The following is a 27161-nucleotide window of genomic DNA, read 5'->3' as shown; positions in this document are numbered from 1 at the left end:
GGCGCCGTGACGTCAGCGGCGCTCGGGGCGCGTCCCGGAGCGCGGGAAGGACGAAAATGGCGGCGGCGATCGGGGGATGAGGAGGGGCCGGTGAGGGGCGGAGAGCAGGGACACGGCGGGGTCGGGGTTTGGATGGGGATCAAGATCAGGGTTTGGGTGGGGACCGGCACCGGTACCAGGATTTGGATGGGGACCGGGGTCGGGATCGGGGTCTGGATGGGGATCGAGATCGGGATCGGGGTTTGGATGGGGAGCGGGACCGGGATGGGATCGGGGTTTGGATGGGGAGCGGGACCGGGATGGGATCGAGGTCTGGATGGGGACCGGGACCGGGATGGGATCGGGACTGGGATGGGGACCGGGACTGGGATGGGATCGGGGTCTGGATGGGGATCGAGATCAGGATCGGGGTTTGGATGGGGAGCGGGACCGGGATGGCATCGGGGTTTGGATGGGGATCGAGATCGGGATCGGGGTTTGGATGGGGACCGGGACCGGGTTCACGATCCGGATCGAGGTTTGGATGGGGGCCGGGATCAGGTCGGGATCGAGATTGGGATTGGGATCGGGATTGGAATCACGGTCGGGATTGAAGTTTGGATGGGGACCGGGACCGGGATGGGAATGACGATCGGGGTCGAGGTTTGGATGGGGACCGGGGTCAGGGGCGGGATCATGGTGGAGACTGAGGTCGGGATGGGGGATTGGGATTGGGATCACGGTCGAGGTTGAGAGTGCAGTTGGGGTAGGCATTGGGATGGGAATTGGGGTCGGGGTCTGGCTGGGTATCGGGGTTGGGATCAAGATCGGAATTGAGGTTAGGGTTGGGGTTGGGATCGGGACCGGGGCGGAGTTAAGGTTGGGAATTGGGGTCGGGGTCAGGTGAGCGTTGGGATAGGGGATGGGATTGGGGTGAGAATCAGGGTGGGGAGCAGGATCAGGGTTGGGAGTGGGTTCCAGACTGGGATCGAGTTTGAGGTCGGGGTCACGGTTGGGACTGAAGTTAGGGCCAGGGTCAGGTAGGATTGGGATCATGGTCAGAGTGAGAATCAGGGCCAGGGCTGGGAGTGGAGTTGGGATCACTGTCACAGGGCTTGCAAGGGTCTTTCAGAGTGAAGAGAGAGACGAGAATGTTGACCTTATGTTCAGAAGGCTTGATTTATTATTTTATGCTATATATTACATTATAACTGCACTAATAGGAATAGAAGGAAAAGTTCTCAGAAAATTGCTAAGCTAAGAATAGAAAAGGAATGAATAACAAAGTTCTATGTCCAGGCAGAAAGCAAGAACAGCTTTGCCGTGAGTGGTCAGTAAGCATAAACATCTACAGGAGACCAACCACAGATCCACCTGTTGCATTCCACAGCAGCAGATAACTATTGTTTACATTTTGTTGCTGAGGCCACAGCTTCTCAGAAAGGGGGAAAATCCTAAAGAAAGGATTTTTCACAAAAAATGTCTGTGACAGATCAGGATCAGGTCAGGACTGGGATCACAGTCAGAATGAGAATCAGGGCCAGGGCTGGGGTCAGGGTCAGGATTGGGGTGGGGATCAGGGTCAGGATCAGGACCAGGCTTGAGCTGGGATCTGTGTGTTGGGATTGGGATTGCTGTTGGGATTGGGGTGGGCATTTTCCAGCCCAATCAATTCCCTGTTACCTGAGCTGTGTCTCTGTTCCCACCCAGCCTAGCTGTGATTCCTGCAGAGCTTCCCCTGGCGCTGTCCCCTGACTTGCAGCCCAGGACACTCATTCCCTGAGGGACCCTCCTCCACAGCTGGGAGCTCCCAGGCCGCTTTTGGGGTGTCTGCAGGGGGATCCCACCATGGAAGAGGTGGATTCCCGCTTCCTGCACCTGCTGCAGCCCATCCGGGACCTCACCAAGAACTGGGAGGTGGATGTGGCTGCCCAGCTGGGGGAGTACCTGGAGGAGGTAATGGGCTCACCCCAGAGCCCCTCGTGTCTCCTGCCCCTCTTTTTCTCCCTCCTTTTTCCTCCTTTTCTTCCTTTTATCCCTCTCTTTCCTGCTCTTTTTCTCCCTATTTTTATCCCTCCTTTTCTCTCCTTTTTGTCTTCCTTTTCTTAATTTTATCCCTCTCCTTCTTTTCTCTCTCTTTTTATCCCTCCTTTTCTTCCTTTTATTCCTCTCTTTCCCCCTCTTTTTATCCCTCTTTCTGTCCCTTTTTTTCTTTCTTTTATCCCTCTCTTCCCCCTCCTTTTCTCCTTCTCTTTCCCCTCTTTTTCTCTCTCCTTTTTCCTCCTTTTCTTTCTTTTATCCTGTTTTTTCCTCCTTTTGTCCCTCTCTTTCCCCCTCCTTTCCTCTCTCCTTTTATCTCTTTTTTTTATCCCTCCTTTTCTCCCTGTTATCACTCTCCTTCCCTCTCCTTTTCTCCCTGTTTTTATCCCTCTTTTGCTCCCCTCCATGCCCCAATTTCCCAGGTGAATGCCAGGGCCATCCAGCCAGGGTGGTGGCCCTGGGGACAATGACACCTTTCCCAGTTCTCTGCCACCTCCCCTCATCCCTGTCCCTGTGGCACCCCAGACCCTGCCAGGCTCAGCCTCTCCTCCCTGCCTGTGAGGAACAGATTTACAAAGAATTGCCAAAACCTCAGAGAAAACTCTTACAGTTTTATACATCTGTATGCAAACAGTAAAAATAATAATAATGTGTGCTGACTTAAAGTCATAAAACATAAATTACATTATTGATAGAGAGATTGAACTAGAAACACGTTTTAAAATGTGGCCTTCCAGAAGAATTTTAAAGAATTAAAATTTTAATTTAATAAATTTTAATTAAAAATTTAATTTTAGAGGGTTAAAACTGTGAAAGATGCATGGTAGCAAGACCACACGGAGTGAAAATATAAGTGATCAGTGTTAGAATTAACAGCAATATTAGAATTAACATAATTAATTATAAGCGATTAGTGTTAGAATTAACAGCAGTATTCGAATTAACATAATTAATTGTGAGTGATCAGTGTTATAATTAACAGCAATGTTGTGTGGCAGAAGCTAATAGGGTGAAAAGTATTTATAAGTAATTGTAACCAGAAAATAAGTTAGCTTTAGTAGAACAGTGTTGAGTTTTACATCTCTTAGTCTCGCCCTTCATTGAGTTGAATAATATATAACAGAACAAAACCATTTAACAGAATAAAACCTTTCCAAACACCTCTGTAAAAGCTAAACCCAAACCCTGCCTCTCCCAGCTGGACCAGATCTGCATTTCCTTCGACAACGGCAAAACCACCATGAACTTCATGGAGGCAGCGCTGCTGATCCAGGGCTCTGCCTGCATCTACAGCAGGAAGGTGAGATCACACCTGCCCCATCCCCATCCCATCCCCCTGAGCCACCCGAGTCCCTGGGGTCACCCCAGAATTCCCCCTTGGCTTCAAATCTTTAATCTTTAATTTCAGCTCATCCTTCCGAAATTCGATCCCTTTGTAGGTGTTGGCAGCCCCAGGGAACAGCAGGAGTTTTGCTGTTCTCCAGGGTGGGATATAAATTCTGTTTTGTCACAAAATTGTGGCATGTTGGAGCTATTGGACCACAAAGCCCTGGAATGGTTTGGGTGGGAGGAGACCATGGGCACGGACACCTTCCACTATCCCAGGCTGCTCCAAATTCCAGGGATTTCCCCCAGTCTGGCCGTGGAATGGCTGAAAAAAGGGAAAAGAGCACCAAACCCCAGGGAATTGACCTCCATAATGGGAGACGGGGGGAGTCCCTCGGGTGGAGGAGCTTTCCCAGGAGCTGCTCCCCCCTTTTCCAGCCCCAGGTGCTGTTTTCCAGGTGGAACACCTGTACATGCTGGTCTGCCAGACACTGGACTGCATCTCCAAGAAAAAGTGAGTGGGATTTTCCCATCCCAGGGGGAAATTTTCCCTTCCCAGAGGGGAATTTGTCCTGCAGAATCCCTGCCCTGATCCTGGGCCATCCCCACTTCCATCCCTGTCCTGGGAGGTGCATCCCAGGTTTAGGAATGCCATCACAGGGGTAACACACAAAACCAGGGCTGCTTTTCCTTCTCATTCATGAGGATTCAGGAGTCCAAAGGAGTCTGAGGGAGACTTTTCCAAAAGGAAAATCCCTTCAGAATGTGCTGCCAGCTCCTCTGGACTCCCACACTGACACAGATGAGAGGGAAATCCCCATTGTTTTTTGGGATTCTCCCACCTGGGGGGGGCACAGCAGGGCTGGAGGGACCCTTGGCCCCCATTCCATGGATCCTGAGCCCGTTTTTCCCTAGGAGGGAGAAGCTGCCCACTTCCCTGGGCCCCGACGGCCGCGATGCCGACGCCACCTTCACGGAGAAGGAGGAGGAGGTGAGGCGGGCTCTGTGCTCCCTGTCCTGCTCCAGGGGGGTCCCTCGGTGTCCCTGCCAGCTGGGGTGACACTGGGGGGGGCTTTCCTGCAGTTCCTGTCCCTGGATGACATCCCAGAAACCAGCCAGGCCAGCGTGGACATGAGGAGGGATCAGCAGCCTGCTGTAAGAGGAACCAGTTCTATTTTATGCCTCATTTTAGTTCTCCTTTCCTTTCTTTTATTCCTGTGTTTATCCCTCCTTCCTCCTTTTCTCCTTCCCTTTTTTCCTGTGTTTCCTCTTTTTATCCTTTCCTTTCCCCTTCTCTTTCCCCCTCCTTTTCTCTTTCTTATCCCTGTTTTTATCCCTCCCTTTCCTCTATCCTTTTTCCTACTTTTCTTCCTTTTATCCCTCTTTTTATCCCTCCCTTTCTCCCTCCTTTCCTCCCCTCCATGGCACCATTTTCCCAGGTGAATCCCAGGGCCATCGAGCCAGGGTGGTGGCCTTGGGGACAGTGACACCTTTCTCAGGCTCTCTGCCACCTCCCTGTCCCTTCCCAGGCCGTGAACATCATTCCCCTGACCCCGATGTCCCTGGTGCCTCCGGAAGAGGGGGAGAAGAAGGAAAATCCCCTCCTGAGGTGCCACTCCTGGGATTGTCCTGTGTCCTCTCCCCTGGGTGGGATTGTCCCGTGTCCCCTGCCCTGCTCCAGTCCCTGGTGGCATTGTCCCGTGTCCCCTCTCCTGTTCTAGTCCTTGGGTGGGATTGTCCCGTGTCCCCTCTCCTGCTCCAGTTGGGATCCCTGGGTGGGATTGTCCTGTGTCCTCTCCCTTGCTCCAGTCCCTGGTGAGATTGTCCCTTGTACCGTGTCCCCTCCCCTGGGTGGGATTGTCCTGTGTCCCCTCCCCTGCTCCAGTCCCTGGTGGGATTGTCCCGTGTCCCCTCTCCTGCTCCAGTTGGGATCCCTGGGTGGGATTGTCCTGTGTCCTCTCCCCTGCTCCAGTCCCTGGTGGGATTGTCCCTTGTCCCCTCTCCTGGTGGGATTGTCCCGCGTCCCCTCCCCTGCTCCAGCCGGGGTCCCTCAGCACAAACACACAATCCCTGCTGGGATCTGGAGGAGCAGGACGATCCCAGGACGTGTGTGGCCATCCAGGCCATTCCCGTGCTGCTGGGCTGGCCCAGGGGCTGTCCCGGGGGACGCTGGGGACACTGGGGACAGTGTCCTGCCGTGTCCCCGCAGCCGGCGCGGCGAGGTGCTGGCCAGCCGCAGGGATTTCCGCATGAACACCTCCACCCCCCACGCCTCGGGCGCCTTCCTGCTGGAGCTGGCCGGGCTCTCCCCCACCCACCCGCAGCAGGAGCAGCACCTGGGCACAGCCACAGGTACCGGGGGCTCTGGGGCGGCCCTGTCACCGTCACTGCCACTGCCAGGGCTCACTGTCACTGTCCCCAGCAGCGGCTCTGGGATCCAGCCCCGCCGAGTGTCCGAGCGCTGGCACGGCCCTGGTGCGGGCACTGAGCTTCCGCGAGGAGGCAGGTGAGGGGTGGCACCTGCCAGGTGTCCTGGGGTCCCTCTGTCCATCCAGGGGGCTGCAGAGGAGGGTGAGGGTGAATTCATCCCTGCCAGGAGGGGATGGTCAGGACTGGGCTCTGCTCCCAGGGAACAGGGATGGGAGGAGAGGGAACGGCCTCAGGGTGGATTTTGGGGCATTTCCTCCTGGAAAGGGCTGTGCAGCCCTGGCACAGGGGTGAGGTCCCTGTCCCTGGAGGGGTTTAACATCCCTGTGCATGTGGCACTTGGGGACAGGGTCAGTGGTGGCCCTGGCAGTGCTGGGAACGCCTGGATTTGGGCTCTGGGGGATTTTCCAACCCTACCAACTGCACCATTCCCTGCTCCTGCCCTCTGCTGCCCCTGCCCTGGCAGGAGGAGCACCTGGGGAGATTCCTTGGCAGACAGGGTGGGAATGGGGGGTCCTGGAAGCTTCTCCAGCCTCTGCCCATTCCCACCCTTCCAGGTGATGCAGGACCTGACGATGACGACGTTCCTGGGGTCCCCCTGGGGGATGACATGGAGGTGACCCCGGTCCCCAACGAACACATCGTGGCGCAGAGGGTCTGTGTGGGGCAGGGGCTTGGGGTGCTGCCTGTGCTCCTTCCCTGGATCCCCTCACTCCTTCCCTGGATCCCCTCACTCCTTCCCTGGATCCCTGGAGCCCCTTGTTCTTCCCTGGATCCCCTCACTCCTTCCCTGGATCCTTGGAGCTCCACAGCCCCTCACTCCTTCCCCAGAGCCTCGTGTTCCTTCCCTGGACCCCTGGAGCCCCTTGTTCCTTCCCTGGAGCCCCTCACTCCTTCCCCAGACCCCTGGATCCCCCCACCCCAGCCCTTCCCTGTCCCCCCATCCCTCACTGTCCCTCTCCATGTCCCCCCATCCCTCACTGTCCCTCCCCGTGTCCCCCAGAACTTGCCCCGGACCCGGGGGTACATCCTGCGGGAGAGACTCCCCAGCCAGGACCCCAAAGCCCTCAGCAAGGTAAGGGGGGGCCTGGAGCCAGGGAGATCCCAAATCCGGGCAGGATGGGACCTCTGGGATGCCCCAGAGCCCCTGCCCATCCTCACCCCTGTGCCAGGAGGAGCCCAATCCATGGCAGAGCCTCGACCCCTTTGGAGACTCCGAGGAGAAGCCCTTCAGGAAAGGTATTTCTGGGGAAACTGGGCAGCTCCAGGGGAGCAGGGACGGCATGGCCCAGGTGGGTCATCCCTGGCCACGTGTCCCTCAGGGTCCCCAGCCCCACAGCGGGTCATTCCCAGCCCCACATCCCTCAGTATCCCAGCTCCATGGTGGGTCCTTCCCAATCCTACGGGAGGGTCACTCCTGGCTATGTGTCCCTCAGTGTCCCCAGTCCCACAGTGGGGTATCCCTGCTCCCACAGGGGGACATTCCCAGCTCATGGAAGGTCATTCCCAGCCCCACAGGGATTCATTCCCAGCCCCACATCCCCATCCCCATGGCAGGTCCTTCCCAGCCCCACAGGGGGTCACTTCCAGCCCCACTGGACATCCTCAAGTGTCCCTGTCCCCACGCTGGGTCATTCCAGCCCCGGGACATCCAGAGGGGCCCCTTCCCAGCCCCTGGGGGTGGCCGCACACCCGGTGTCACCCGTGTCACCCGCAGGGAGGCCCTTCCTGGTGCCACACGGCCTGGATGATGTGGTTGGAGGCAAGAGGAAGAGGAGGGGCCCGAGGAAGCTCCAGGATTTCACAAGATGGTTTTCTGCAGCCTGTGAGTGATTCCTGTGGGATTGGGATCCAAAAGGATTTAAAAATCTTTAACAGAAGGATTTAACAGCCCTGTGCATTTGGCACTTGGGGACACGGGCAGGGGTGGCCTTGGCAGTGCTGAGGGAGCTTGATGGGCTCAGAGGGCTTTGCCAGCTTTGATAAATCCATGGGATTTCCATCCAATGATTATTCCTGATCTGCTCCCCCCAGACAACAACGTCACAGAGGGCCGGAAAACCAGGAGGAAGGGCCCCACCTTTGCAGGTGAGGGGACACGGGCAGGGACACATTCCCTGTCCTGGGGGACACCAGGGACTGGATCCTGCAATGGGGTAGGAAGGAGGGGAATGACACCCCAAAAGTGGGGAGGGAGGAGCACCAGGGACTGGATCCTGCAGTGGGGAGGGCATGCAGGGGAAGGACACCCCAAAACTGGGGGCAGTGGACACCATCTCCTGCAAAGGGGAAGGGCCTGGGATGCCTGGGGGGGGGGTTCTGCTTTGGGGGGGCACAGAGGAGCCACCCCAAATCCCTGTTCCCAATCCTGCAGACCTGGAGGTGCTGTACTGGCGGCACTTCAAGGAGCGGCTGGCGGCGCACAGGAAGCTCCAGAGACAGGGGGTGAGTGGGGTGCGGGCTAAACTGGGGGGCTGGGGGGCTCCAGCACCTCCTTGCCATGCTCTGGGGGGGCTCAGGGCTGTTCCTCCCTCCAGGAGCTGCTGAGGGAGCTGGAGCCGGAGCTGGAGCAGGAGCGCGGCGCTGAAAGCGAGGATGGGGCAGGTGCTGGAACCCAAAACCCCAAATCCCCCAGCCTGGGGAGCCTTTCTTTCCTTCCTGGGGGTCTGGGGGGGGAACCCAGAAGGTTGGGAGGGGGTCTTAGGGGGCACTGAGGGGGGCTCAGGGGACACTGAGTAGTGTCCCCATGCTGGCAGATGGGGATGATGATGATTTTGTGGAGCACGAGGACATGGAGCCTGAAGCGCCAGAGGAGCTGGAGGAAGGAAACCTGGGTGAGCTGCTGACCCTTCCCTCCCCAGTTCCCTGGCCTGTCTGTCCCTGAGGGTCCCCTGTCCCTCCCATGGGGGTGGCTGGGTGCTGTCCCCCACTCTGGTGACCCCTTTTCCCACAGACCCCCCTGAACCTGGCTACGAGGAGCTGGTGCGCAGGAACGTGGTAGGTGCTGAACGTGGGGACCTGGGGGTGACTCCAGAGGGTCAAGGCTGGGGTGTCCCCAGGAGGCTTTGGGGTGTCCCCATTGCTGTCCCTGTCCCCAGGAGCTGTTCATGGCCAGTTCCCAGAAGTTTGCTCAGGAGACAGAGCTGTCGCAGCGCATCCGGCAGTGGGAGGAGCGCGTGGAGCCGCTGCTGCAGGAGCAGGCACGGAGCCAGGCTGGGCTGGGGGCTGGGGGACACTGCTTGGGCTGGACTGGGGGCTGGGGGGCACTGCCTGGGCTGGGCTGGCACCTGGGGGACACTGCCTGGGCTGGGCAGGGGGCTGGCACTGCCCTGCTCACCCCTGAGCCCCACTGCTCATACCTGAACGCCCAGTATCCACCCACTCTGAGCCCTCTGCCTTTCCCTGCCCACCCCTGAGCAGCCCCCTGCCCCTCTCACTCCACCCCTAACCCTCCCTGTCCCTCACACCTGCAGGAGTCCTGTGCTCCCTTCCATGTCCATGGGTAGGGGCTGGCACTGACAGGGTCAGTGCCACTGACAGGTGGCACTCCTTGTCACCTCGCTGTCCCCCAGGAGACCTGTATCCATTCAATGTCCAAGCCTACGGGCTGGCACTGACCAGTGACACTCCCTGACCCTCCCTGTCCCCCAGGAGAGCCGTGTCCCCTTCGATGTCCGTGCCTACAGGCTGGCACTGACCAGTGACACTCCCTGACCCTCCCTGTCCCCTTGCCGTCCCCCAGGAGAGCCGTGTCCCCTTCGATGTCCGTGCCTACGGGCTGGCACTGACCGGGCGCTGCGCGGAGCTGGGCCGGTGGCACTCTCTGGCCAGCCTGGTGGCCGGGCAGCCCCCGTTCGAGGTGTGCCGCTACCTGCTGGCCTCGCTGCAGCTGGTAAGGCTCTGGGGGCTCCCCGGGGGGTCACTGGGTGTGCCAGGACCCTCTCCCAGCCCCTGTCCCCTCCCCAGGCCAACGACGCGGAGGTGGAGCTGGCGCAGGAGCCGGGGCTGGAGGCGGCGCTGGACACGGCGCGGCTGCGGCTGCTCTCGGCACGCCCGGCGCACGAGAGGTTCCAGCACTTCCAGCTGCCCTCCCAGAGGGACCCCGGGCCCCAATAAATCCCCCCCCACGCTTTGCTAAGGCCTGGCCTCTTCCCTGGGGGGGATGGGGGGGTGTAATGGGATTTGGGTGCACAGGGATTGTGGGGAGGGGCTGGGGGGTCCCTCTGCCCACCTGCCTTTTGTCTCCCTTTGGAAAGGGGTCACTTCACTCACCTGTGCAGAGCCCCCTGCCCCACGGGACACTCCTGGGGGGCTGCAGGGGTCTCTCCCTGCCATGTGACACTGCTGGGGGACACTGGGGTCTGGTGGGGGTGCCTTCACCCACCCACATTCTCGCCCTCACAGGACACAGCTGGGGGGGTCCCTCCACCTGCCCACTCTAAATCTCCCTCACCCCAGACCATTCCTGGGGACACTGGGGGCTATCAGGTGTCCATTTCTGCTATGTGACAGCCCTCAGAGGGTGTGGGCTCTGTCCCTCCCACAGAACACACCTGAGGGACACTGGAGGTGTCAGATGTCCCCCTCTTTGTGACACCCTTGCAGGGTGTGGGCTCTTTCAGGGCTGTCTCTCCCACAGGACACACCTGGGGGCTGTCAGCTGTCCTCCATGTGCCACCCCTGCAGGCTCTCAGGGCTCTGTCCCCCCGTGGAACACACCTGGGAGACACTGGGGGTGTCAGCTGTCCCCTTCTTGCCATGTGCCACCTGTGAAGGGTGCAGGCTCTGGCCCTCCCACAAAACTCACCTGGGGGACACTGGGGGCTGTCAGGTGTCTCTCCCCTGCCATGTGACACCCCTGCAAGGTGTGGGCTCTGTCCCTGCCATGGGACACACCTGGGGACACTGGAGGCTGCCAGCTGTCCCTTTCCCCTGCCATGTGCCACCCCCACGCCCCAAATCACGACAGACCCCACTCTTTAGGGGGGTGTCACGGCCGTTTATTGCCCATCCGCGGCGGGCAGCGGCTCGTAGGCGTCCATGTGTCCCCTGACGCTCCGCGCCATCTCCTCGGCCGTGCGGGAGCGCCCGTAGCAGTCCCGGAAAACGCCGTCGGGATCCACGAGGAACGTGAGCACCGAGTGATCCACCACGTAGTCCCCGTCGGCATCGCGGGGCCCGGCGCTCACGTAGACGCGGAAGGCGCTGGCGGCGGCCCGCACCTGCTCGGGGGTGCCGGTGAGCCCCAGCAGGCGCGGGTGGAAGTCCCGCAGGTACCGCTCCAGCGCCGCCGCGTCGTCGCGCTCGGGATCCACGGTGACGAAGAGCGGCTGCAGCGGCGGCAGCGCCGGGTCGCGCTCCAGCAGCTCCACGGCGCGGCTCAGCTTCTCCAGCTCCTCGGGACACACGTCCGGGCAGTGCGTGAAGCCGAAGTAGAGCAGCACCCAGCGGCCCAGGAAATCCGCCTTGCTCCGCGCCGCGCCCGCCGTGTCCCGCAGCTGGAAGTCGCCCTGGCCCAGCGCCAGGCGGCGGAGCTGCCGCAGGCGGCGGGAGCGCCGCTGCCGCTCCTTCTCGTGCCGCGCGTACAGCCAGCCCGCCGCCGCCGCGCCCGCCACCGCGCCCGCCACGCACAGCCGCTGCCGCAGCGGGAGCCGCGGGGCGCCGGGGGGCACGGCCAGGCGGCGCCGGGGCTGGCACCGCGCGGGGCACGGCCCGGCGGGGCACGGCCGCGGGCACAGCCGCGGGATGGGGCGCAGGGACCGCAGCATCGCTGGGGCTGGGGGGAGGACGAAGGGGGGGTCAGGGGGTGGGAGCTGCCCCGCTGTCCCCGCCCCGCGGTGGGTTTGGACCCCAACCCTGTCCCCCGAAATGCCCTCTGACTCCTCATTTCACCCCTCCTGATGCTCTTGGACCCCAACGCTCTTCCCCAAATGTCGCCTAACCAATACACTGCTGGTCTTGGAGCCCTCAGTCTGCTCCCCAAATGCCCCCCGACTCCTCATCCCACCCCTCCTGATAACCTTGGACCCCAACTCTGCCCTCAAATACCCCCTGCCCCCCGTGCCCTGCTGCTCTTTCCCCCCAGCCCAAATGCCCGCTGACCCCATCCCTGTCCCTGCTACTCCCGGACCCCGCTCTGCCCCTCGGACGCCCCCCGGCCCCTCATTCCCCCCACCCGCCGTGTGCAGCCCCCGCTGACCTTTGGGGCCTCCGCCCGCTCCCCTCGCGCCCCGTCGGCCGCCGGTGCTGCCGGAACCGGATATACCGGAGGGGGCGGAGCCACTGTGGGAAAGGGCGGGGCCACGGCTAAATGGGGCGTGGTCTGTAGCCTGCGCTGCCAATGTGGGCGGGGCGTGGTCAAAATAAGGGGCACGGTCAACGTGAGGGGCGTGACCGGCCCTCGTGCACTCCCCCCTTTCACCGCAAGGTGGCGCCACCGCCCCGCGGCCCTGAGACTCGTGGTAGGGGAGTGAATCGCGACATGGCCCCGGCATCGCGATCATCGCGGTTTATTGCGAGTCCCGGCACGGCCCGGGCAGGGCTCCCGACGGCACGATGGTCTCGGCCACCAGCGGCGGCGGGTCCCGGGGGGGCTGCGGGCCGAGGCACAGCGCGTCCTGCAGCTCGCGTCGGCCCTCCGCGTCCAGGGTGCCCTCATGGTGCACCCGCAGCCAGGGCTCGCCTGAGGGAGGGGCACGGAGGGGTCATCGAGGGCTCTGATCCCCCCAGATATCCTCCCCGACCGAGGGGCACGGAGGGGTCATCGAGGGGCTCTGATCCCCCCAGATATCCTCCTCGACCGAGGGGCACAGAGGGGTTATCGGGGGGCTCTGATCCCCCCAGATATCATCCCCGACCGAGGGGCACAGAGGGGTCATCGGGGGGCTCTGATCCCCCCAGATATCCTCCTCGACCGAGGGGCACAGAGGGGTTATCGGGGGGCTCTGATCCCCCCAGATATCCTCCCCGACCGAGGGGCACAGAGGGGTTATCGGGGGGCTCTGATCCCCCCAGATATCCTCCCCGACCGAGGGGCACAGAGGGGTTATCGGGGGGCTCTGATCCCCCCATATTCCCCCCAGCCAGAGTGCACCCGCAGCCAGGGCTCGCCTGAGGGAGGGGTTATTGGAGGGCACACGGAAGCTATGGGGGTTTCGGGGAGCCCCCCCTCACCTGCCCGCAGGTGCTGCCCGGTGCCCACCAGCAGCTCGGCGCCCACGCGGGGGTTCACGGGGTCCCCGGCCCGCGAGCGGCCCGCGCCCAGGCCATGCAGGACCCGCGCCAGGGGCAGCGCCCGCACCTGCTGCACCCAGCCTGGGGGAAAAGGGGGTCAGGAACGTGGGGGGACAGGGACATGGGGGGACAGGGACATGGGAGGAGGACAGGGACATGGGGGGGACAGGGACATGGGGAGGACAGGGACATGGGGGGGACAGGGACATGGGGAGGACAGGGACATGGGGAGGAGGACAGGGACATGGGGGTGTCAGGAACATGGGAGGAGGACAGGGACATGGGAGGAGGACAGGGACATGGGGGGGACAGGGACATGGGAGGAGGACAGGGACATGGGAGGAGGACAGGGACATGGGGGGGACAGGGACATGGGGGTGTCAGGGACATGGGAGGAGGACAGGGACATGGGAGGAGGACAGGGACGTGACGGGGACATCTCAGCCCAGGTGGGTCAGGATACGGGCATCCCCCAGGGATCAGGATCAGCCCAGGGATGGGGTGCAGGGGGCACAGATGAGGACCCCCAGAACACGGGATGGGGAACCAAGGACCCTCAAGGGGCAGGGGGGTTTGGGGACCCCCAAGCACAGAGCATGGGGGGCAGGTGAGGACTCTCAGGGTGGGGGGAATAACCCAGAGGGGTCTTGAGCATCCCGGGGAGGGGCAAAGGGATGTCAATGGACGGGGGCAGTGGGAATAGGGGGACCCTCAGCCCCCCGGAGGGGCACGGGGTGAGGGGAGGGTGCAGGATTTGGGCTGGGGTCCCCTCTGACCTTCCTGCGGCGCGGGCAGCTCCTCGCACACCTTGGCCTCGCCCAGGAGCCGGCGGCGCTGCGCGGGGGTCCCGGCACAGAGGCCCCGGGCGGTGTCGGGGGGCACCCCCTGCGCCCCCAGCATGGCCTCGAACGTGCCCAGGGCCGAGCCATCGTCCAGAGCCCGGGCCAGGCGCTCACGGCCCTGCTCGGCCCCCGCGGCCATCCCGCACTGCCACAGCAGCACCCCGCCTGCAGCACCCCAAAAGGGACAGGGCTGGGACCCCCACAGGGACCCCCACTCCTGGGGAGCCCCAAACCCTGCCCCACTGTCCCTCTGTGCCCCCAGCCCCGCTCGGGACAGGGAGGAGGGGCGGGGGCAAGGGAGAGGGACAGGGACTCCATGAGGGGGCAGAGAGTGTGAGGGGGACCTCAGGATTGGGACAGGACACAGGACCCCTGTCTGCAGACCCTGGCCCCCCCGTGTCCCCCCACTGTGTCCCCGCACTGACCCAGGGCCGTGACCAGGTGTCGCAGGTCGGGGGGGCACCCCCTCCCGTGTCCCCCCCTGTGTCCCCCCGTGTCCCCGCACTGACCCAGGGCCGTGACCAGGTGTCGCAGGTCGGGGGGGCCGCCGCCCCCCAGGCACTGCAGCGCCTCCAGCACCTCCAGCGCGTTGCCCACGGCGCGGCCCAGCGGCTGCTCCATGCGGCTCAGCAGCGCTGCCGTGCGGATGCCCAGGTGGGCGCCCACCTCCACCTGCGGGGACACCCAGGGGGGACAGCGGGAAAGGACAGGGATGGGCAGGGACAGGGACGGGGAACAAGCAGCGATAGGGACAGGAGGAGGGACCGGAGCAGGGACAGGCAGGGTCAGTGGGAAGGAGAACAGACAGGGACAAGGGACAGCAGGCAGGGAGTGTGGGCAGGGACGGGACACGTGGGGACACGGACAGCCAGGGACAGGGGCAGCGGGCAGGGTCAGGAACAGGAGCAAGGACAGGAACAGCGGACAGGGACAGGAGCAGGGACAGCGGGAGGGGACAGCGGGCAGGCACAGAGGACAGTGACAATGGGAGCGGACGGCGGGCAGGGCAGCCGGGCGGGGGTCCCGGGGTCCCCGAGGTCTCACCAGGCTCCGCGCCAGCTCCCGCGCGCTCTCCTGGGTGCGGTACAGCGCCGCCTCCCCGAACTTGACATCGAGCACCAGCGCCGAGAGCCGCTCCGCCGCCTTCTTGCTGAGGATGGAGGCTGGGCCGGGCGGGCCGGGGGGGTCACCGCCTGCCTGCGCCCCTCCCGCGCGTCCCCCCGCGTCCCCGTGGCCGTACCGGTGATGAGGGGCAGGCTGTCCACCGTGGCCGTGACGTCGCGCAGCCCGTAGAGCACCCGGTCCGCGGGCACCAGCTCCGCGCTCTGCCCCACGATGCAGCAGCCCACCCGCGCCAGGATGCGCTGCATCTGCCGGAGCCGTGTCCCGGTGGGACCCCATGGACACCCCATGGACACCCACACAACCCACGGGCACCCCATGGACACCCCATTGATACCCCACTGACACCCCACTGACATCCCACTGACACCCCATGGACACCCCACTGACACCCCACTGACACCCCATGGACACCCCACTGACACCCCATGGACACCCCATGGACACCCACACAACCCACGGGCACCCCACTGACATCCCATGGACATGCCACGGACACCCCATGGGCACCCCAAGGGCACCCCTCATCTTCTCCTGCGCCCTTTTGGGACCCCACAACCCGTTGGCACCTGTACCCCATCACTACCCCATGGCATCCACCCCCATGGACACCTCACAGTCACCCCCCAGCCCATGGACACCCCCCGGGTGCCCCAGAGGGACCCCACCATCACCCCGCACCCCTCTGGAGCCCCCCGAGCCCGGCTCCTGCAGGGTGTGAGGGTGCCCGCGGTGTCCCCGTCCCTCACCCATCACCCCCCGTCCGTCACCTCCTCGGGGCTCTGGGACACCCGGAATCCGGGAATGGCCTCCAGCTTGTCCAGGGTGCCCCCGGTGTGGCCCAGCCCGCGCCCGCTGATCATGGGCACCTGCGGAAGGGCACGGGTGGGCACAGGTGGGGCTCGGGGACCCCCCCGTGCCCGCCCCATCCCCGGGTCCCCCTCACCTTGCAGCCGCAGGCGGCCAGCGCGGGGGCCAGGGCCAGGCTGACCTTGTCCCCGACCCCGCCGGTCGAGTGCTTGTCCACCAGCAGCCCGTGCCAGGCGGGCGGCCAGGCCAGCGTCCGGCCAGAGCCGGCCATGGCCCGGGTCAGGGCCAGCGTCTCACCCGCGTCCATGCCCCGCAGCCGGATGGCCATCAGCATGGCGCCTGCGGTGACAGCGACTGGCTGCGTGTCACCTCCCCGCTCCCCTCCCTGTCCCCAACCCGACCCGTGCCCGCAGCCAGATGCCATCTGCGTGGCACCCGGAGGCACCGCAGTGCCCTCCCCAGGGCCCGCACCCATCCACATTCCTGGCCGTGACCGTCTGCCACATCCTGGGGTCCCCCCTCTCTCACCCCCATCGTCCCCTGCTCATGACCCCCTGCCATGTCCTGGGGTCCCCTCTCCCCCCCATGGGGTCCCCCAGCCGTGTCCCCTGCCCAGGACCCCCGGCGCATCCCGGGGTTTGTTTCCCTTGCTGTCCCTCCCTCTGCTGGGACCGCCCGCTGCCCCGGTGTCCCCTGTGCCCGTGTCGCTCTCCTGTGCCCGTGTCACTCCCCTGTGTCCATGTCACTCCCCTGTGTCCGTGTCACTCCCCTGTGTCCGTGTCACTCCCCTGTGCCCGTGTCACTCTCCTGTGTCCGTGTCGCTCCCCTGTGCCCGTGTCACTCTCCTGTGCCCGTGTCACTCCCCTGTGCCCGTGTCACTCTCCTGTGTCCGTGTCACTCCCCTGTGCCCGTGTCACTCCCCTGTGTCCATGTCGCTCCCCTGTGCCCGTGTCACTCTCCTGTGTCCATGTCACTCCCCTGTGCCCGTGTCGCTCCCCTGTGCCCGTGTCGCTCCCCTGTGCCCGTGTCACTCCCCCGGCCATGTCCCCCCGGCTCTGCCCGCGCTCCCCACCCCGTCCCCGTCCCATCGGCGCATCCCGCCGTGTCCCCGTCCCGCTCCCTCCGCTGCCCTCCCGCCCCCGGTGTGTCCCCCGTCCCTCCCGCCCGCACCGATCTGTCCCTGCTGCGCCGTGCCCTCGGTGACGCCGCGCACGAAGCTCCGGATCTCGGCGTCCTCCAGGCGCTCCCCGTCCCGCTTCTTGCGGATCAGGGTGGGGAGAGGGCTCGGGGCGTCCATCCCTGTCCCGGACAGCCGGCACCCCGCTTTGGGGCGGGGGGAACCGCGATGTGGCAGCGGTCACAGCCCCAAGTGGCACCGGCGGCACCGGAGCCCGCACGGTCGCACCCCGAAGTGGCACCGGTGGCACCGGAGCCCGCAGGGCCGCGCCCCGGTTGCTCAACGCCGCCAGCCCGAGCCCGCGGGGCCGCTCCTGCCCCGGAGCTGCCGGGACCTGCCCGGGGCTGCCCGGCTGGCCCCGTGCCCGGCCCGGCCCCGTGACTGCTGCCCGCTGCCCGCGGGCGGCCAGGCGGCTCCGGCCGTGGACTCTGAGCCCGGGACAACGAGCGGGGCACGGGAGAGGCCGCGGCGGGGGCGGCACGGGGGTGACACGGGGGCTGACACGGGGGGGTGGCACGGGGGGTGACAAGGGGGTGACACGGGGGTGACACGGGGGGTGGCACGGGGGGGTGGCACGGGGGTGGCACGGGGATGACACGGGGATGACACGGGGGGTGGCATGGGGATGAGACGGGGGTGACACGGGGGGTGGCACGGGGGGTGGCACGGGGGGTGGCATGGGGATGACACGGGGGTGGCACGGGGGGTGGCACGGGGGTGACACGGGGGTGGCACGGGGGGTGGCACGGGGGGTGGCACGGGGGTGGCACGGGGGGTGGCACGGGGGTGACACGAGGGGTGACACGGGGAGTGGCACGGGGGTGACACGGGGGGGTGACACGGGGGGTGACACGGGGGGTGACACGGGGAGTGGCACGGGGGTGACACGGGGGGGTGGCACGGGGGTGACTCGGGGGTTGCCCCCGGGTCCCTTATTCGCCCCGGACACTCGCAGGTGATGCCCTGCCAGGGATCCCCCCATCGCACAGATCCCACAGAGTGGGGGGACCCCTCAAGGCGCGGCGCTGGTGCACGTCCCCTCCCCGTTCGGTGTCCCCAGAGCCCCCCATGCCCCGAGGTCCTGGGTGGGATGGGACTGGAGCTGGGAGGGGGGCGGTAGCACATCCCTCACCCCGGCACCTCCCACCCCACCGTGGGTTCCCTTTCCGTGGTTTAGCCACGGTCCCCCTCGGGATGGGCCAAGCGCGGCTTTAGGGGAGCCCCGGCCCCCGTGCGACGCAGCGGGACAGAAGCAGAGCGAGCGAGCGAGCGAGCGCTGCTGCGGGTCGTGTTTGTCACGCGCTGGCGGCGTCACCCGCGTCCCCGCTCTCCTACAGCTGCAAGTCCATCACGGGGACCACAGACTCCGAGTGGCGCACGCCGAAGGTCTGTCCTTGTTTGCGGTCCTGCGGGAGGACGGAGGCGGTGTGAGGGTGGGGGGCCGTGGCTCCCTGCCCCTGTGTCCCTGTGTCCCTGTGTCCCTGTGTCCCCGTCCCCGTCCCCGCTCACCGGTTTGGGGTAGTAGTCGCTGGGGCTGGGCGTGTTGGAGGTCAGGCGGGAGGGGGTCCGCCCCACTATGGTGCAGCGGGGGGCCCGCTCCATGTACAGGTTGGTGTCCACGATGCAGTAAGTGTTGGGTCCTGGGGTCTGCGGGGACAGGGGCGGGGGGCGTCACCCCCTGGACACCCCACACCCTCGGTACCCGGAGCCCCTGCACCCCACACTCGGCCCCCCGCAGTCGTGGCACCCCACACTCCTCGGTACCCCAACGCCGCGGACCCCTGGCACCCCACACTCCTGGTACCCTAGCCCCCCGGGACCCTGATACCCCAGATCCCAGTCCCCCGGCCCTCCCAGTCCCTTTGCACCTGATCCCCCAGCCCCCAGCCCCCCAGCCCCTCCAGTCCCCTCAGCCCCACGTTTTTATCGTCGTCGAAGATGCTGCGGCCTCGCCCTGCCATGGTGTACTGGGGGGTCGATGTCTTGTCCACCAGGCGGGGGCCCACCACGGGTGGCAGCTGGTAGGTGGCAGGGCCTGGGGAGGGGACACGGCTCAGGGGCTTCACCCCCGCATGGTTTGGGGGGGAAAGCTCAGCCCCGGGGTGCTGGGCGGGTCAGAGCAACCGGGGGATGTTGGGGAGCCCGGTCTGGTTCGGGGGAATGGGGCATCCCAGCCCGAGGAGGAGATGGGGGGCCCAGCCCAGAGGAGATTAGGGGGTCCCAGTCCAGTCCAACACAGGGGAATGATGGGGATCCCGGCCCAGGTGTTGGAGGTCCCAGCCCAGCCCCAGGGAGATGTCGGGGTCCCAGCCCCACACGGGAATGATGGGGATCCCAGCCCAGCCCCACACGGGAATGATGGGGATCCCAGCCCCACACGGGAATGATGGGGATCCCAGCCCAGGTGGGTGTTGGAGGTCCCAGCCCCAGGGGTGTGCCGGGGTCCCAGCCCCGGGGGTCCCCTCCCGCCCCCTCTCTGTCTCACCTGGCGTCTGCTGGGGTTTGTCCGGGCGGGTGCGGGACCGCACGGAGCAGGCGGGGGCCGAGGGCAGGGTCACCCTGGTTGCCTGCTCCGGGGAATAATAGGCTGCAAGGGGAGAGCGGGTCAGCGCCGTGAGCTGCGGGCACCGCGCGGGGCTCCCGCCGCCGGGGCTGCGGCCACTCACTCACTACTCACGCATTCGCTATTCGCTCACTCACTCCTCACTCACTCACTACTCACTCACTCCTCACTCACACACTCACTCACTCATTGGCTATTCACTCACTCACTCCTCACTCACACACTCCTCACTCATTGGCTATTCACTCACTCACTCCTCACTCACTCACTACTCACTCATTCGCTATTCGCTCACTCACTCCTCACTCATTCTCTATTCACTCACTCACTCACTTACTCACTCACTCCTCACTCACTCACTCACTCACTCACTCACTACTCACTCATTCGCTATTTGCTCACTCACTCCTCACTCACACACTCACTCCTCACTCACTCACTACTCACTCACACACTCCTCACTCACACACTCCTCACTCACTCACTCCTCACTCACACACTCCTCACTCACTCACTACTCACTCATTCGCTATTCACTCACTCACTCACTCACTCACTCACTCACTCACTCACTCCTCACTCACTCCTTACACACTCCTCACTCACACACTCCTCACTCACTCACTCACTCACTCACTCACTCACTCACTCACTACTCGCTCACTCACTCACTCCCTCACTCACACTCACTCCCTCACTCACACACTCACTCCTCACTCACTCACTCACTCACTCACTCACTCACACTCACTCACTCACACACTCACTCCTCACTCACTCCTCACACACTCCTCACTCACTCCCTCACTCACACACTCACACTCACTCCCTCACACACTCACACTCACACTCACACTCACTTACACTCACTCACCCTCACTCCCTCACACACTCACTCCTCACTCACTCACACTCACTCCCTCACACACTCACACTCACACTCCTCGCTCACTCACTCACTCCCTCCTCACTCCCTCACACACTCACACTCACTCCCTCACACACTCACACTCACACACTCACTCCTCACTCACTCCCTCCTCACTCCCTCACACACTCACACTCATTCCCTCACACACTCACACTCACTCCCTCACACACTCACACTCACACTCCTCACTCACTCACTCACTCACTCACTCACTCACTCACTCACTCACTCCCTCCTCACTCCCTCACACACTCCCACTCACACTCCTCGCTCACCTGGCCCGGGGGTGTCTCCGGCCCGCCGCTCCCGGGGCCGGCCGCCCATGGTGAAGGCGGGGCCGCGCTCGGGGCCGCGGGCGGTGCAGCCGGCGGGCACCAGGTACTGGGGCCCGGGGGAGCGCTGCTCCTCGGGGCCCTCCAGCCTCATCCCGAAGCTGTAGGCGGGGGCGCGGCGGCCGGAGGGGTCGCGCTGGTCTTTGCCTGGGGGCGGGCAGGGGCTCGGTGGGACTCGGCGCCCCCGGCCCCCGTCCCCCGCGGGCCCCGCGGCCCCGCACTCACCGATGCCGCCGGGGACGCCGTACTTGGGCCCGGGGCTGCCGTACACGGCCGAGGTGGGTCCCCGGGGCCGGTGCGGCCTCCAGGGCCCCACCCAGCCGTGGTTCCGCATGGGGGGTTCTGCTGGGGGCGCCTCGGGCTCGGGGGGAGACGCGGGGGCCCCCGGCGCGGCGGCCCGGGGCGAGCGCAGCGGCGCCGGCATGCGGGCACGGCCGTGTTGGTGGCGGCGGCGCCCCGGTGACGAGTGACTCTGCGGGGCCGCGGGCGGCGGCGGCGGCCGAGGGGTGGCCGTGGTGTCACAGCGCCCCGGGGTTCCAGCGCCTCGTCCCCTCCGCGCCCAGCGCCCCGCGGCGACAACGGCGACAGCGGCGGGAAGGAACGCGGGGAGCCCCGTGGGTACATCCCGATGGGTACACGCCAAAAATACACCCCATGGATTGACCCCCAGAACCCCCATTCATACACCCCAAAGGGTGCACCCCAATGATAGACCCCCCAAATACACCCCACGGGTACATCCCAATGGGTACACCCCAAAATACACCCCATGGATAAAGCTTTGCACCCCCATGGGTACATCCTAATGGATACACCCAAAAATACACCCCGTGGGTACATCCCGATAGGTGCACCCCAAAAATACACCCCGTGGGTACATCCCGATGGGTGCACCCCAAAAATACACCCCATGGGTACATACGAATGGGTGCACCCCAAAAATACACCCCGTGGGTACATCCCGATGGGTGCACCCCAAAAATACACCCCATGGGTACATACGAATGGGTGCACCCCAAAAATACACCCCATGGGTACATCCCAATGGGTACACCCCAAAATACACCCCATGGATAAAGCTTTGCACCCCCATGGGTACATCCCGATGGGTGCACCCCAAAAATACACCCCATGGATACATCCCGATGGGTACACTCCGAAAATACACTGCATGGATAAACCCTGGCACCCCCATGGGTACATCCCAATGGGTACACCCCAAAAATCCACCCCCATGGATACATCCTAATGAATACACCCCAAAAATACCATGGATTGACCCCCGGCACCTCCATGTATGCATCCCAGTGGGTTCACCCCATGGATACACCCCCAAAATACACTGCATGGGTGCATCCCATGGATACATCCCAATGGATAGACCCCAAAAATACACCCCATGGCTGCACCCCTTGGACCCAGTATCTGACCCCCCAGAACCCCATATGACCCCCCTGGACCCCGTGGAGGGGACAGGAGGGACATGGAGACACAGGAACACAAGGACAGGGGGACAGGAGGGGACAGGAGGGGACAGGAGGGGACAGGGGAACATGGAGACTTGGATGTGAATGACACATGGGGGACATGGGGATATATTGGGGGACATGGGAAGAGCACGGGGACACAGGGAGACGGTGAGGGGACATGGGGACGGGGGGACACAGGGGATGTGGGGACATGGGAATATGGGGGACACAGGAGGACAGGGGGACATGAAGACAAGGGGGGACATGGGAACACAGAAACTGGCAGAGACCCCCAGGGGCTGCCTTGGGGACACCCCTGGTTGTGTCCCCCAGGGGGAACTGAGGGTCCCTGTCCCCTGTTGGTGTCACCCGTGGGGTGCAGACACAGCAAAGGGACACGGGGACATCGCGGTGCTTCCGTCACTTTATTGGGGGGTCTCCATGTAGGGGGGGCTGGGTGTGTGGGGTGGGGGTGATCCAGGGGTTGGGGGGTGCAGGGGGTGGGAATTGGGGGGTGGGACAGGGGTTTGGGGCTCTGGGTTTGGGGGAGGAGGTTAAGGGGGCAGGGTTTGGGATTGGGGTGCAGGGTTTGGGATGGGGACAGAGGTCCAGAGTTTGGGGGCTGGGGTTCAGGGGTGCTCAAGGGGCTGGGACTTGGGGGGCAGGACACAGGGTTTGGGAGAAAGAGTGTGGGGCAGGGGTGTGGGGTGTCGGGGTCTGCAGATGGGATTTGGGGGCAGGGTTGGGAGCAGGGATTGGGGTCTGGGATGGGGTTTGGGGCAGGGATTGGGGTCTGGGATGGGGTTTGGGGAAAGGGATTGGGGTCTGGGATGGGGTTTAGGGGCAGGGATTGGGGTCTGGGATGGGATTTGGGGGCAGGGATTGGGGTCTGGGATGGGATTTGGGGGCAGGGATTGGGGTCTGGGATGGGATTTGGGGACAGGGATTGGGGTCTGGGATGGGATTTGGGGACAGGGATTGGGGTCTGGGATGGGGTTTAGGGGCAGGGATTGGGGTCTGGGATGGGGTTTAGGGGCAGGGATTGGGGTCTGGGATGGGGTTTAGGGGCAGGGATTGGGGTCTGGGATGGGATTTGGGGGCAGGGATTGGGGTCTGGGATGGGATTTGGGGACAGGAATTGGGGTCTGGGATGGGATTTGGGGACAGGGATTGGGGTCTGGGATGGGGTTTGGGGGCAGGGATTAGGGTCTGGGACAGGATTTGGGGCAGGAATTGGGGTCTGGGATGGGGTTTGGGGCAGGGATTGGGGTCTGGGATGGGGTCTGGGATGGGGTTTAGGGGCAGGAATTGGGGTCTGGGACAGGTTTAGAGGCAGGAATTGGGGTCTGGGACAGGTTTAGGGGCAGGGATTGGGGTCTGGGACAGGGTTTGGGGCAGGAATTGGGGTCTGGGACAGGATTTGGGGCAGGGATTGGGGTCTGGGACAGGTTTGGGGGCAGGGATTGAGGTCTGGGACAGGGTTTGGGGCAGGGATTGGGGTCTGGGTTGGGATTTGGGGACAGGGATTGGGGTCTGGGATGGGGTTTGGGGGCAGGGATTGGGGTCTGGGACAGGTTTAGGGGCAGGAATTGGGGTCTGGGATGGGATTTGGGGGCAGGAATTGGGATCTGGGATGGGATTTGGGGGCAGGGATTGGGGTCTGGGACAGGTTTAGGGGCAGGGATTGGGGTCTGGGATGGGATTTGGGGGCAGGAATTGGGGTCTGGGACAGGTTTGGGGGCAGGGATTGGGGTCTGGGATGGGGTTTGGGGGCAGGGATTGGGGTCTGGGACAGGTTTAGGGGCAGGGATTGGGGTCTGGGACAGGATTTGGGGCAGGATGCAGGGTGGGGGTCAGGCCCCACAGTCGGGGGGCCCCCCTAGGCCGGGTATTTGCAGATGAAGGGTTTGCGCTCCCCACAGGCCTCGCCCTCCCAGGCCATGAACCCTGCGGGGACACGAGCCAGGGCTGGGACAGGGGACACGGGGACACTCTGACAGCCCCGGAGCCCCCCTGACCCCTCATTGTCCCTCCCGGGCACCCCCTGACCCCCAACCCTTGAGTCCCCTCACCAGCTGAGTCCTCCCGTGTGGCACAGGGCTGTCCCCGTCCCCAGCCCACTGTCCCCAGCCCCGGCTCCCAGGGTCCCCTCACCTGCCGAGTCCTCCATGGCGATGCAGGGATGTCCCTTGGGGCCATCGTCCCCCTCCCAGGCCAGGTAGTGGCGCGGGGACCCGTCAGCCCAGAGCCAGCCCTGGCGCTGTGACAGGGACACAGGTGGGACAGGTGGGACAGGGGCACAGGGGGCACAGGGGGACAGCAGAGGGGGACAAGGGGACACACAAGCAGACAGGTAGCGCTGCACAGGAGGCTCAGGACACCAGGATGGCACATAAAGGTGTGGCAGGGCGGGCTCGGGGCAGGTTTGGGCACAGGGACGCAGGCAGGGTCAGGCAGGGGACACCGGGGTGGCACATGAAGGTGTGGCGGAGCGGGCTCGGGGCAGGTTTGGGCGCAGCCAGGGGACACCGGGGTGGCACATCGGGGTGTGGCAAGGCAGGGTCAGGGCAGGTTTGAGCACAGGGAGCGCAGGCAGGGGACACCGGGGGACACCGGGGTGGCACACCGGCTGTGGCACACCGGCACAGACAGGCGCGGCGCACTCAGGCACCCACCCGCCGGTGCAGGCCGATCCAGACGCTCTCCTCCCTGTCCCTGTCCCTGCCCTTGTCGCCCTCCTCATCGTCCTCTCCGCGCCGCGGCCGCCGCGCCAGGAAGGCGGCGAGCGCCCGGTGCTCCTCGGGGCTGTGCAGCGACGCCAGGTGCGCCCCGCGGGTGGCCTGGCACCACGCCTGGGGACACAGCCACCTGCAGCGCCGTCCTGGGCACCCCCGGCACCCCCCGCGGCCCCCGGACCCACCTCAGCCCGCCGCCAGCTCAGCTGCTGCCCGAAGTAGCCGTAGCAGTGTCCCTCGAAGGACAGCCAGCCGCGGGGACACCGCGTGGCCTCGGCCCCTGCGGGGACAGCGGGGTCGCCGCCACATCCCCCCGAACCCAGCTGGGGCGGCTTTGGGGGCTCCGGGCAGCTCCGGCCCTGTTGGGGGCTGGGGGAAAGGGAAGCAGAGGGCGGGCAGGGGGCGCTTTGGGGGGCTCAGAGTGTGGCTGGGGGACCTGTGTGAAATTTGGGGGGCTCAGAGTGTGGCTGGGGGACCTGTGTGAAATTTGGGGGGCTCGGGGCGCAGTTTGGAGGGTTAGGGGGCAGCGGGGGTGTCTCAGGGTGTGGGAGGGAGGGTCTTGGGGTGCAGTTTTGGGGGTCAGGGCGCAGTCGGGGGTCTCAGAGTGCAGTTTGGGGGATCAAGGTGCAGTCTGGGCTCTCAGGGCACAGCTTGGGGTCTCACCCGGCAGGGAGGGGGGCAGCACCAGGCACCCCAGCAGGCAGAGCCCCAGGAACGTGGCGGGACCCATCCTCAGCCTTCCTGCAATGGGGGGGGGGCTGCAGGGCTGGGGGTGCAGCTGCCCCAGCACCCACCGAACCATCTCCCCCAGTGCCCCAGCGCATTCACCCCAGGATCTCTCTGGTGCCCCCAGCACCTCCAGCCCCCTAACACCACCAGGACCCCTCCCCAGCACTCCCAGACCTCCCCAGGACCCCTCCCCAATATCCCCAGCCCCGTGGCACCGCCAGGACCCCTCTCCAGCACCTCCCCCCAGCACTCCTAGACCCCTCCCCGGCACCCCCAGCACTCTCCTCAGCCCCTCCAGTCCCCCGGCACCCCCGGGACCCTCCCCAGCACCCCCAAGACCCCTCCCCAGGACCCCCAGCACCCCCAGCCCCGGCACCTGGCAGCTCTCGCAGCTCCGGTCGGACGGGCCGGGGGCCCCCCGAGCCCTTTATAGGCCCGAGCGGGGCCGGGTGCGGGGGGGCCGGGCCCGGAGCAGCCGCTCGTGGAGCCGCTGGCACCGCATCAAAGGCACCGGGCACAGCCGTGACGCTGGCACCTCCACCCCGGGCCGCTGCCTGGGCGCCCCCGGGCCGTGCCCACCCACCCTGAGCCCCCCGAGCCCCCCGGGGCTGCCCCCGCGACACAGCCGGGGGTCCCTGGCGGGCTCTGGGGTCCCCTCGGGGCTGTGGGGGTCACCCACGGGCGGGGGGCTCGGGCTGGGCCAGGGCACAGCTCCGTGTGAGGGACCAGGATGGGCACGGAGCCGGGAGGGGACGCAGCGGGACACGGGAGGGGACAGGGCCATCCCCGGGAGTGCCCTGAGTGGGGACAGGGGGGTGAAGGGGCCCGGAGGGGACACAGGAGGGGACAGGGCCATCCCCGGGGTGCCCCCCGCCCCAAATGGGTGCCGGGGGTGCCGGCCTGGGGTGCGCTCACCCGAGGGATCTGATAAGGGAGCTGATAAGGGAGCTGATAAGGGAGGGGGAGCGGGCGCGGCTGCGGCGGACACGGACCAAGGGACACGGAGCGAGGGACAGACAGAGGGACACGGACCAAGGGACACGGAGAGAGGGGCAGACAGAGGGACACGGAGCGAGGGACACGGAGAGAGGGACAGACAGAGGGACACGGAGCGAGGGACACGGCCAGCCCCTCGCGGTCCGGGGTCCCAGCACAGCCCCCCCCAGCTCCCAGCGGTGTCCCCGATGTCCCCACGGCACCCAGGACACCCCAGTGCCAGCTCCGAGCCCCCCTGGCCGTGGGGACTCCGGGGGGGACACAGCCCCAGCGTGGGGACAGCAGGATGTCACCCCGATATGGGGTCGGGAGGGGGAAGTCACCCCGATATGGGGAGGGGATGGTGGATGTCACCCCGATATGGGGTCTGAGTGTGGGATGTCACACCGATATGGGGTCGGGGAGCAGAATATTACCCGATATGGGGTGGGGAGGGGGATGTCACCCCGA

General features: G+C 64.9%; 5 protein-coding genes across 8 annotated transcripts; 1 reads left to right on the top strand and 4 right to left on the bottom strand.

The window, feature by feature from the left end:
• Positions 1 to 31: 31 nt before the first annotated feature.
• NCAPH2 (non-SMC condensin II complex subunit H2) lies at positions 32 to 9907 on the top strand. Of its 4 annotated transcripts, none has more exons than XM_058805514.1 (21): positions 32 to 90; positions 1690 to 1935; positions 3218 to 3319; positions 3804 to 3859; positions 4261 to 4336; positions 4429 to 4500; positions 4875 to 4954; positions 5555 to 5697; positions 5771 to 5851; positions 6330 to 6427; positions 6776 to 6847; positions 6945 to 7011; positions 7490 to 7597; positions 7807 to 7860; positions 8147 to 8217; positions 8292 to 8376; positions 8529 to 8606; positions 8726 to 8769; positions 8871 to 8972; positions 9515 to 9664; positions 9739 to 9907. In XM_058805514.1, the coding sequence occupies exons 2-21, from the start codon at positions 1828 to 1830 to the stop codon at positions 9886 to 9888; spliced, it is 1797 nt and encodes a 598-aa protein (XP_058661497.1). In that variant the 5' UTR covers positions 32 to 90; positions 1690 to 1827; the 3' UTR covers positions 9889 to 9907. The 4 variants fall into 4 exon arrangements, with proteins under 4 accessions (XP_058661497.1, XP_058661498.1, XP_058661494.1 ...); XM_058805515.1 differs by having other exon boundaries at positions 5768 to 5851; positions 8310 to 8376; XM_058805511.1 differs by having other exon boundaries at positions 5768 to 5851.
• Positions 9908 to 10772: 865 nt separating this feature from the next.
• Positions 10773 to 11540, bottom strand: LOC131558334 (protein SCO2 homolog, mitochondrial). The gene has a single exon (XM_058805985.1). It carries the CDS (start codon positions 11538 to 11540, stop codon positions 10773 to 10775), a length of 768 nt encoding a protein of 255 aa, XP_058661968.1.
• A 741-nt stretch (positions 11541 to 12281) lies between these two features.
• Positions 12282 to 17203, bottom strand: TYMP (thymidine phosphorylase). The gene is made up of 9 exons (XM_058805747.1): positions 16950 to 17203; positions 15916 to 16118; positions 15740 to 15838; positions 15088 to 15217; positions 14892 to 15010; positions 14357 to 14519; positions 13782 to 14012; positions 12946 to 13086; positions 12282 to 12454 (listed from the first exon to the last, which is right to left on the bottom strand). The coding sequence occupies exons 1-9, from the start codon at positions 17074 to 17076 to the stop codon at positions 12282 to 12284; spliced, it is 1386 nt and encodes a 461-aa protein (XP_058661730.1). The 5' UTR covers positions 17077 to 17203.
• Positions 17204 to 18161: 958 nt separating this feature from the next.
• CIMAP1B (ciliary microtubule associated protein 1B) lies at positions 18162 to 21116 on the bottom strand. The gene is made up of 6 exons (XM_058805925.1): positions 21008 to 21116; positions 20726 to 20929; positions 19442 to 19543; positions 18876 to 18991; positions 18466 to 18603; positions 18162 to 18362 (listed from the first exon to the last, which is right to left on the bottom strand). The coding sequence occupies exons 1-6, from the start codon at positions 21114 to 21116 to the stop codon at positions 18288 to 18290; spliced, it is 744 nt and encodes a 247-aa protein (XP_058661908.1). The 3' UTR covers positions 18162 to 18287.
• Positions 21117 to 24130: 3014 nt separating this feature from the next.
• Positions 24131 to 25788, bottom strand: LOC131558333 (dromaiocalcin-1-like). The gene is made up of 5 exons (XM_058805984.1): positions 25650 to 25788; positions 25172 to 25266; positions 24927 to 25103; positions 24406 to 24511; positions 24131 to 24198 (listed from the first exon to the last, which is right to left on the bottom strand). Exons 1-5 carry the CDS (start codon positions 25786 to 25788, stop codon positions 24131 to 24133), a joined length of 585 nt encoding a protein of 194 aa, XP_058661967.1.
• Between the last annotated feature and the right edge of the window lie 1373 nt (positions 25789 to 27161).

This window comes from Ammospiza caudacuta, chromosome 5 (assembly GCF_027887145.1).
Source record: "Ammospiza caudacuta isolate bAmmCau1 chromosome 5, bAmmCau1.pri, whole genome shotgun sequence".
Taxonomy (NCBI): Eukaryota; Metazoa; Chordata; class Aves; order Passeriformes; family Passerellidae; genus Ammospiza; species Ammospiza caudacuta.
The sequence above is the reverse complement of the archived record's forward strand: the minus strand, read 5'-3'. Positions and strand labels throughout refer to the sequence as shown.

Coding starts and splice junctions, on each gene's coding strand:
- NCAPH2 (XM_058805511.1), top strand. CDS start 1,828: ATGGAAGAGGTGGATTCCCGCTTCCTGCACCTGCTGCAGCCCATCCGG. Junction 1,936..3,217: donor TGGGGGAGTACCTGGAGGAG/GTAATGGGCTCA, acceptor TGCCTCTCCCAG/CTGGACCAGATCTGCATTTC. Junction 9,665..9,738: donor TGCTGGCCTCGCTGCAGCTG/GTAAGGCTCTGG, acceptor TCCCCTCCCCAG/GCCAACGACGCGGAGGTGGA.
- LOC131558334 (XM_058805985.1), bottom strand. CDS start 11,540: ATGCTGCGGTCCCTGCGCCCCATCCCGCGGCTGTGCCCGCGGCCGTGC.
- TYMP (XM_058805747.1), bottom strand. CDS start 17,076: ATGGACGCCCCGAGCCCTCTCCCCACCCTGATCCGCAAGAAGCGGGAC. Junction 15,839..15,915: donor TGGCCGCCTGCGGCTGCAAG/GTGAGGGGGACC, acceptor GCCCTTCCGCAG/GTGCCCATGATCAGCGGGCG. Junction 14,520..14,891: donor GGGAGCTGGCGCGGAGCCTG/GTGAGACCTCGG, acceptor GTGTCCCCGCAG/GTGGAGGTGGGCGCCCACCT.
- CIMAP1B (XM_058805925.1), bottom strand. CDS start 21,116: ATGCGGAACCACGGCTGGGTGGGGCCCTGGAGGCCGCACCGGCCCCGG. Junction 20,930..21,007: donor CGGCGTCCCCGGCGGCATCG/GTGAGTGCGGGG, acceptor GCCCGCCCCCAG/GCAAAGACCAGCGCGACCCC. Junction 19,544..20,725: donor CGGAGACACCCCCGGGCCAG/GTGAGCGAGGAG, acceptor CTCCCCTTGCAG/CCTATTATTCCCCGGAGCAG.
- LOC131558333 (XM_058805984.1), bottom strand. CDS start 25,788: ATGGTTCGGTGGGTGCTGGGGCAGCTGCACCCCCAGCCCTGCAGCCCC. Junction 25,267..25,649: donor GCTGCCCCCCTCCCTGCCGG/GTGAGACCCCAA, acceptor CTGTCCCCGCAG/GGGCCGAGGCCACGCGGTGT. Junction 24,512..24,926: donor GGATCGGCCTGCACCGGCGG/GTGGGTGCCTGA, acceptor TCCCTGTCACAG/CGCCAGGGCTGGCTCTGGGC.